The following is a 10,070-nucleotide window of genomic DNA, read 5'->3' as shown; positions in this document are numbered from 1 at the left end:
AAAAAAAATATTAAAAATAAAATATTCGAAAAAGCATATAAACTCACCCAAACACCCTCTGGATACACGCTCACTTTGTTCCATGGAAACGTGAACACACAACACCTCCGACTTTCTGTTAAATTTAAAAACCTCATATTAATCAATCCTGAAGGAGGACTTAAAAGTTCATTATTTCTATGAAACCTTCTTTATTATTTTTTATAAAAAGTTAGAATAGTTTCGATTTCAATTTTCTGAACTGCACAATCATCACTTACATCACATCACATGGACAAAACAGATCAAACCCGCGATCACCTGTTCGAAAATGACATTTCCTTACCAATTGAGACATTGATACCTCGCTGGCCACGAAAAGCACCCAAATCACTCTGCATGTTTGACCATAAGCAAAAGAGAGCACATGAGATGCACGGCTTATTTATTATGATAATTTAAATACAATAAAAAGATAACACGAATAATAATATATAGTATTTAGTCGTCGATGTGTGATTCACGACTTCACGAGTATTTATTTCTTATTTTTTCCATACAATGATCCAATTATCCAGATTCCATGACTAACACTAGTTTTTAAAATTATTAAACGATATGGTATGTTGTTTCTACGTGTATATAATAAATAATTTTTTTCATATTTTAAAATATATTATAGATAAAAATAAAATATATAAATCGATACATTATATTAAAAAAGGAAAATAAAAATATTTTCATCAGTTAATGTACAATTTGAAAAGTTGAATAAGTTAATTATTTTATTATTCAATTTTTTTATTTTATAAAAAGATAATACTGTGTCATTAACCATCATTTGTGAGTATGGAGACTCTTTTTTATTATATTAGTATAAATTATTAATACAAATAAGCCCATAGAAACTTTTGAATGTGTTTTTGACTAATCCTATTATAATTACAATTATCATATATTAATGAAATAATTACTTTTATATGTATTCTTACATATAATAGGTATATAAATATTTTTACTTTTTATTAGTTTTGAATTCAGTTAAATTTATTGTTTACAAAGAAATCAAAAAGTGATACTATTTAGTATAATGTTTCGCCAATTTCATTTCCATCAATTTAGTGCATATCATTCAATGCTGGTAATGATGATAGTGAATCAAATATGGGTGAGTAAATAAAAAAATCTTAAAGCCAACGACACCAACGTACTTGTGGGACGGACGATTACTTTTAACAATTATAGTTAATATAATCTTTTTGGTATTATATAAATTAAAAATTTATTAATTAAAATTAATATTTAAGTATTAATCAATTATAATAAAAAAGAATTATTAGAATTTGAAAAAATAAAAATAAAAGGTCCACGACTCTCTTTTTGTGATTAATGGGAGTCATGGACTCCCAATAAGTGGAGTCCAGGTTCGCAGGTTAATTATTTATTATTATTAAAATAATTCTTAATTTTTTTTTGTTTAGTTTTCTTTTTTATAAATTAATTATATATTCAATTAATTTTTAACAATATAATAAAATTGAAAAAATTATAATGTTAAAATAGTATTAATTAAAAAAAATAAAATGAATTATACAAATGAAATAGTGTATATTTTTTATACAATTCTAAAAAAAATACAATAAAAAAGCCAATTATTGTCGAGATCCCGCACCGACACATTTGATTGCGTAGAACAGGAGTCGACTTGCAAGAATGAATTAACATACTTCACATTACTGTGACATTGAAAATAGAATAAAGGAACATCCCAATCTCAATATTCTTGAAACCCATTTGAGAAATATAATAAAATAAAATCCTTGATTCTATTTTCGATGCGGCAATAATGTGAATGAATAGTTTTAAGCTTTGACCTACAAAATATGTGAAGTATAAAAAATGTGAAGGTGAGAAGTGTGAAATGTGAAGGTGTGAGGTGATGTTATAAGCAATATTTTTTATATTAATTAAATATTAATTATATTCAATTAATTTTTAATAACATATTAAAATTTAAAAAATTATAATATTAAAATTGTATAATTATAATTACAACCAATTTGTTAAAAAAGTATTACAATAAAAATGCAATTATTGTTGAGAACCCCGCACCGGCACATTTAATTATATAGAAGAATATCTCTTTATTGGGTTTGTTGCTTTTCACGCATTTGTAACCAATCTATTTCGTTGTGAATACGTGATGTTTGATTTAGATCAGGGCGTGTAGAGATACGAATAATAGTGTTTTGGACCAACTCAAATTCTGGAACATTCCAATAATTTTCGGAATGCATAAATTCAAATAACTTAGGATATGTGTTTTTTAAGCTATTAAATCATAATAATCCTTCACCATTTGCAACATTAATCATGTATACAACGCATATTTTTTGAGCATGACTTCAAAGGATACCAAATTGAGTCTACTTGCCACATTAACATTCTCGGTTCACAATTTTGACAACATGAGTATTTAGTCCATGTCCATTTTGAAGTTTTGTAACAACCAACGCGGACTGTTGAAACTGATAGTATTTTGTGACTGTGTCAACAGATACTTATTGTCAACATGTGAACATCTAGTATGCAAAATCCGTCTCCAATTCATTGTTGGTCAACATTACACTACTCTTCGCCAAACCTCTCACGAAAATAATGGCCAGTATGTTGAAACGCCATCTCTTTCAAAACTCCATTGATACATTCTGATATGTTGGTCATCAAAATACCCCATCACCATACACCATCATGAGAAGCTAATGGATACTCGGGACATGAGCCTACATCAGATTTTTCATAAAAATCATACAGGCACATATTGGAACTTGTAGCACATACGATACATCACTAGATGACAAAGATGTTATGACACGATCGTACAAAGGCCAACCATTTTCAATAGAAGAGATATAGAACGAGGGTATTATGAATGGTATCACAATAAAATACGAAATTTTGTGTTGTCATCTATTGACAGACGTGTGGAAAATGGGTACCAACTTGAAGGCCCACCTATCTTGCAAGTTGTGGTATGTTATATGATATCGCATACTTTATTTTAAATATTTTTTTACAGCACAATAATTATTATTTTTCAGGCAGAAGAGGTGAATGCCCTTGAAACTTTATGTCAATTTAGACCACTGAATATTGAAGGATATAGTTAATTGGTGGACAGATTTGAACACGGGTACAAATTATCAAGGAAGCCATAACCCATCAGCCACAACAAATTGCTACGCCATCCGATGATACTCCTACCACATCCAACAGGCAATGAAGAAGTTCTAACCGAATGTCTATTGATTCAGTTGAATGTCATGATGTTAGGTTGGATATAATTGGTGTTTATATAGTGTATATACCTCAAAATTACTTCGTGGCTCAACCGCTTCAAAATTAGTACATTCCTCAACCGCCACAAGATGATTAGTTCCAATCGGCTCCATATATATCTATCCATACAGAAGATTATATACATCTTGACCTTGGCCTTGACATTAATCAACCACATGCACCAGGATACAACTTTTACCAATTTCATTTCCATCATTTAGTGCATAACATGATAATGTGGAGTCTAGTTTTGAAACAACATCAAGTCGGTTGGACATTAATCCTGGTAGTGATGATAATGAGGCATAAAATGAGCGAATTCAAAATGTGTGCGAGGAAATAAAAAGATCTTGGCGTCAACACCACAGACGCAATTGTGGAACGGGTTGAAATCTTTTATATTTGTATTTTTAGTGTGATATTTTTTATATTTGCCTTTTAAGTGTGATATTTTTTAACAAATTGATAGTAATTATTATTATACAATTTTAATATTATAATTTTTTGTGATTTTAATATGTTGTTAAAAATTAATTGAATATAACTAATATTAAAAAAAATAAATAAAAGGATGTCGTGGATGCTATTCACAACATGCCTTTTTAAAAATATATATATAAATATTTTAATTATAAATTTTTTATATATTTTATATAAATTATATTTTTATAATTTTTTTAATAATATTAAAATAATTAATCTCAGATTTTTGACTTCGTTATATTTTAAAAAAATAATAAAAAAAATTTTTTTGCATGTGATTCGCTACTTATTCTAAAAGTAACATGAATATATATATATCTATATACTATTATTTGTGTTATTTTTTAAATTATTATAATAAAAAATAATTATATTTACACCCTTTAATATATGGCCTGGTTACACAAACTACACATATCTTTTAGATAATTACACATGCACCCATCAAAATATCCTAATCACCTACATAAACTACCTTTTATTTTTTCAAAAAATTATACACACATATTAGAATCATTACATAAACTACCCCTAATTTTTTACTATCAAGAATAGTTTCTATAATTATACAAAAGACATGAATTGTTTGATGGAATTTTCAAGAAAAGAAATTTAAATATTTCAGAAAAGTAAATTGTTAGGAGTTTATATGATTCTTTTAAAAAATATAAAAATTTTGTAATTTACTTTAATATTTTAACAGATTCCTTCAGTTTTTTTTTAATTGTATTTATTACAAAATTTATAGTGATAATATCTTATAACCTCCTTAGTTTTGATTTATCTGACATTTTAATATTTTAATTCTAAAATAAATTTTAGTATTTTAGAAACATAAATCTTCGCCAAAGATTTAAACCGCTATGGCACGAACCTTGGCATGATTTTGGTCCACTCATCCAATAATTTTCGCAGGGCCCTCGACTTACAAATACTATGGAGACGGACAAGGTTGCGGTTTTTCTTTTAAATGGGCAATGATGTTGGCCCTCTATCACTGACACTCACTCCTTACAGCTCTTGCAGTCTCTTCCACCCATCCATGGAGGGGTTGATCGTATCCTTTGGCAGTCAACAGATACACAACTATAAGTTGCTATGATGATTCGTTCACTACGAGGTGAAGGACCCAAGATAGGCTGGTCTTCACTATTGATGGGCCGCTTCAAAATCCCTAGACATTCTTTTATATTATGGCTGACGATCCTTGGTAGACTCTCTACTATGGATAAGCCTTGGTTGGCTCATATTAATAGTTCCTGCGTACTTTGTTCTGATGGTGCTGATGAGACCCATGATCATCTTTTTTTTCGCTCACTTATTCACGTGGCTGCTTGATGGTGATTCGACGCACACTTCATTTGATTGGCCCAACTGAGCTTGGGCTACTGATGTCTTATGGGCTGCTCGCAGATGGAAAGGCAAACAGCATGTTTCTACAGCCTACCGTGCTCTTTTGGCCTCGTGTGTGTACCATATTTGGTGTGAGCGCAACATTAGGCGATTTGATGGAGTACATAGATATACACACACTGTGGTTGCGCTGATGGTTCGAGATGTGCAGCAGAGGATTCTTAGTGTAGAATTACCTACTGTTATTAGCACTTGTGCGCTTTATCGCTTATGGCGGATTCCTTCGCCTGTCGAGGAAACCGCTTAGATTAAGCAAGATGTATTATACTATTATACTTCTTTTACTTAATGAAATTTATCTTTACCGAAAAAAAAAAGATATAGATCGCATTTACTTTATATAAAAGGGTTAAATATATTTTGCACCATGAATAGAAATAAACACTAACAGGATCTGCACTTTTATGTATAGGTAGAGAAGAGATAAACATATAAACACAAATAAATAAGAGAAAATCCCAACCCACATCCTCATTGCTGTGGATGTTGTGTGTTTGGTAGCTCATGGCGTGAATCCTCTGTGTTCAGCATATAGCTTAAAGAGTCAGTTGTGGTTTGCAGAAAGGTGTAGCTTCTGACGATGAGTCTATAAGTACTTCCACAACTTCATCAGCTGCTGGAGAGTCATGCATTGCCACTGACTTTGCTTATGACAGACCTAAAGCCTCGAAACTAATAAGCTCCTCAGCTCCCGGCGAAGTATTTTTCCAGCTGCTGATCTTGGGATTGACGTGCGAAAATATACCTTTCTCACCTTCTTATAAGGTGCAACCTGCATTTGAAATGATAAGTCAGCGAGCTAAATGAGGATTTTGAAATTTGTCGGTGCACATCCCTCTTTGTCACTGACACGACAATAATAAACGGTTGACCTCATTAAGTCAGAATAATGACCTGCTTCGCTACATAGTCCAGTAGAGCTGCTCCGGAGACTGAACTCCCATCTTTCAGGACTACAAAAGCCACAGGAATCTCCCCGGCTTCTTCATCCTTCGCCCTGATCAATTGGGGATATGATTGGTGAATGAGATGCAGTTAGGAAGTATTTTTGCAAACGACAGGAACTATGCAGCAGAACCAAGAACTACAAAGTCGCTGTATCAATTTTCTTTGGTCCCAAATCAAACATCTAAATTCTAGAGTCACCCAATCAGAGTTTGCATATTAATTATTATATCCTACAGCCACATCAAGAAAGAAGAGAGACTTGTAAATCAATAGCTTAATAACATGAAACACATATCTGGACTAAACATTGTCACAGGTAAATACTATAGTCTGAAAACACATATCAAGTTGGTTACTCTGAGTTTTCATGTGAGAGGTGGGCGTAGATGAACAAGTTCATGACTCCACAGAAATTTTCACGAGAAGGGTCAGGTAATTTAAACATTCTACAAAAATAGAATCTGTTGGAGGTCACATGACGTACTTCCTTACTTCACATATGCAAAACTCTGTTGGGAGCAGAGAACTATTCCATTGGACAAATAACTGCGTTTAATTAAACATAGCTACCAATCAAAATCAGAAAGATGTGCATACTCCGACCATAAACATTGGAATAGCACTAAACAAAATGGCACATTACCCTGTTACTGCTGCATCAAGTACCTCTGGGTGGGATATCAATACTGCCTCTAAATCAGCAGGAGCTATCTGAAAAGAAGCAAAGTGGAGGAATACTTGATTCTAACTGTTCTACAGGAAAATTTTACAGATACATCAACTAGCGTGCAGCTAACTGGTGTGAAGTATTTGGTTTAGATGGAGTATATACCTGGAAGCCCTTGTACTTGATCATCTCCTTCAATCGGTCAATTATATATAAGTATCCTTCTTGGTCAAAATAAACAATGTCTCCAGTGTGCAGCCAACCATCTTTGTCAATTGCAGCTGTAGTAGCCTCTATATTATTCAAGTATCCTGTTATAACCAGATCAAACTGTTAAACTCCACAAGTTTTTACCTTCATAGATTGGCTAAATCCATTAACAATTAACAATAATTTTTAGCATTTCCATTATATATCTGAGTTTAGGTGGATCTCACAAGCACAACATAATCATCCAGGAACAAGAGAACGAAAGGGTAAGACTAACATGAGTTGTGGTCTGTGTTAGTTGGAGCCATGATTAAATGCTATGATAGTTATACTAGATTTTCAAACTTGAAAGTAGCTGTTATATAGTTGGCCACTGGCGTCATAATACACGAAAATTAAGATTTAGATATAACACACTCCACAATTCAAACCCTTTTTGGAGCCAAAAGTGAATATTGCATCCAGCTACAGAACACAACTCAAACATTTCGAGGATCAAGAAAAGAACAACGGAAGTAAATTCCTTTTCGTTTAAACCATAAATATCAGTCTCAGCAATTGGATAATATAATCACCTTTCATGGTTCCAGGTGTCCGCAACCAAAGCTCACCAACAGATCCTGGAGGTAAATGAGAACCCGTGACCCAGTCTACCACTTTAGCTTGTACATTTGGAGACAGAAGCCCTACTGAAGTATATTTTTGAACCTTAGCGGTATTGTATCCACGTGTTCCTACAGCAGTTGATTCCGTCATGCCATAACCCTGACCGAAATTTTATGCTTACTTTTAGTTTGCACTGAATAAAATTAGGAAAATGCAGGATTTAGTAAAAATATTCAATGAATAGCAACAACGGTTTGACTAAGAAGCTTGAGCTGCTTATCGAAGTAAATGAGTACCTGGATGAAATCAACATGAGGAAGTGCCTCAATAAATTCGTTTATGGATTTCTCACTCAATGGAGCTGCTCCACAAGAAACCTGTTTCAAGCTCCTAAAACTATTACCATCAGCTCTCTTGGCTTTCCTGGTCAGTGCTGTCAGTAAAGGTGGAACAGCATGGAGATGAGTTACACCATATCTATCGATAGCTCTTACCATTTCATCAGCATCAAACTTTTTCATTGCAACAACAGTAATTCCCAATGACAACAACCCCATCACAAAGAGAGAAAGCCCATATACATGGAACATCGGCACAACAGCCAAGTAGACGTGCCCTGTGCTAGGATAATCATATAATGAGGCTTCAAATCTCACAAAAAGCTCCATCATAGCTATAAAGTTCCCATGTGTTAGCATAACACCTTTAGCCCGACCAGTAGTACCAGATGAATACAAAATCGCAGCAGTGTCCTGTTGCATAATTTCAGGCGTCGGAGCCATACGAGGATCGCTAGAAACGAGCTTATGAAAAACAGAATAATCATCCGGCAAAGAATCAAAGCTCAAAATTTCTGGCACCCCAATAACACTGCAACCTCTCAATGCACCAAACAATTCATGAACTCTATCAAGAACAGAAAATACTAAACTTGCATTGCTATCAAGAACCTGCCTTTTTATCTCTGACAAACTACTCAGAGGATTCATAGGGGTCACAATTGCACCAACACTCAAAGCACCCAAGAAAACGATTGGGAAGCAAACAGAATTTGGCAGCAGAAACAAGATTACATCACCTTGCTTCACGCCCATATGGTGGAGGCCAGAAGCCACGGATTTCACCAATGTGAAGAGCTGGGAGTAAGAAACTGAGAACCCGGATGAAGAATCAATAAGTGCATGAACCCCAGCATGTTTCTGGGAAAAAATGAAGGAAACAACATCAAGAAAAGGTTCACAAGGCAGGTTGACAGGTGGGTATTTGCTCTGATAAACTCCTGTTTCAGGCGAATACCAGCAAGGAAACGACAATCTAGAGCTTCGCGAACTGAATGATGCTTTAATCTCTTCATTTTCTTCTTCCACTTCAGAGCCCTGGCAGTTCACATGGGCTTTCAAGAACGCCGCCATATGACCAAAAGAGAGAGTTGGAAACTGAATCAAAAGCCACAACACAAGAATTCAGCGAACCATTCAATTGCTTCTCCAGCTTTATATACTGACAAGTTTCGAACAAAATCTGCCAACCCCATTAATACATATTAACTACACTTAAACTGAATCGCTGTCCTCAAACCCGTGGACCCAGACTGCGGGTAAACAAACAAGAAGCAATTGGCCTCCAATATACTCGTAGAAATTTGTGGTTCAAAGATACTGAATTCTAAGTTTGTCCTACGGCGAGAAGAGGACGGAGGAGATGGAGAGCTGGTGAAGCAGAAAAAACGCTGGATTTTGATACTTCCGGAACCTAATAAAAAGCGCCAAACCTATACAGCGATGCTTGTTATTTTCTCTTCCAAGTAAATTAGTTTCTTTCTTTTTGGAGGTCTACATTTTTCTTTCCTCAATAGTGACAAAATTATTTTCTCTTCCTTTCTTTTTGGAGGTCTACATTTTATTTCCTCCTCAATACTCACAAAATCTTTCATTATTGTATTTATTATATAATTAATTTCAATTTATTAATTAATTCGAGTTAAAATTTTTTATATTTTACATGAAATTCTACCTCGAATTGAGTGGGCGTGCATCTCGTATTATCATACTGAATTGAGTCAAAAAATCAATATGTCGAATTGAATTTTTGTGTTCTGATTTGATAAATAATTAAAGTTTTCTTGATTTGATGCGATAATTATTGAATTAATAATAAAAGCAAATTTTCTATTAAATTTGGTTTGATTAATTGATAATCAGAATTGAATTGTGGCTGCCTCTAAAGTTGGGTAGGATTAAACATGAACTTACCATATAGAGTCTAATGTATTTATTATGTAATTCATATACAATAATGAATCACATCCCAAATAATTGGTTTAGTTGGAAATATCTAATTATGGAGTTTATAAAAATGTTAGTAATCATAAATTTATAATTAATTTAAAAGATCCTGTTACGATTTTATAATTAAGTTGGCAAAT

General features: G+C 33.1%; 1 protein-coding gene across 1 annotated transcript; it reads right to left on the bottom strand.

Moving 5' to 3' along the window:
- Positions 1-5,535: 5,535 nt before the first annotated feature.
- Positions 5,536-9,450, bottom strand: LOC105172728 (AMP-dependent synthetase and ligase family protein). Its single transcript, XM_011094284.3, has 6 exons — positions 7,942-9,450; positions 7,615-7,804; positions 6,995-7,140; positions 6,806-6,873; positions 6,109-6,211; positions 5,536-5,986 (listed from the first exon to the last, which is right to left on the bottom strand). Exons 1-6 carry the CDS (start codon positions 9,055-9,057, stop codon positions 5,873-5,875), a joined length of 1,737 nt encoding a protein of 578 aa, XP_011092586.1. The 5' UTR covers positions 9,058-9,450; the 3' UTR covers positions 5,536-5,872.
- Between the last annotated feature and the right edge of the window lie 620 nt (positions 9,451-10,070).

Source organism: Sesamum indicum, linkage group LG6 (genome assembly GCF_026168435.1).
Source record: "Sesamum indicum cultivar Baizhima isolate 11 linkage group LG6, ASM2616843v1, whole genome shotgun sequence".
Taxonomy (NCBI): Eukaryota; Viridiplantae; Streptophyta; class Magnoliopsida; order Lamiales; family Pedaliaceae; genus Sesamum; species Sesamum indicum.
This window is presented reverse-complemented; position numbering and strand designations above follow the sequence as displayed.

Excerpts from the sequence above, each read along its gene's own strand:
- LOC105172728 (XM_011094284.3), bottom strand. The coding sequence starts at position 9,057 with ATGGCGGCGTTCTTGAAAGCCCATGTGAACTGCCAGGGCTCTGAAGTG. Across the intron at positions 7,805-7,941 it reads CTCATGTTGATTTCATCCAG|GGTTATGGCATGACGGAATC; the intron begins GTACTCATTTAC and ends AATTTCGGTCAG. Across the intron at positions 5,987-6,108 it reads TGGACTATGTAGCGAAGCAG|GTTGCACCTTATAAGAAGGT; the intron begins GTCATTATTCTG and ends TTTCAAATGCAG.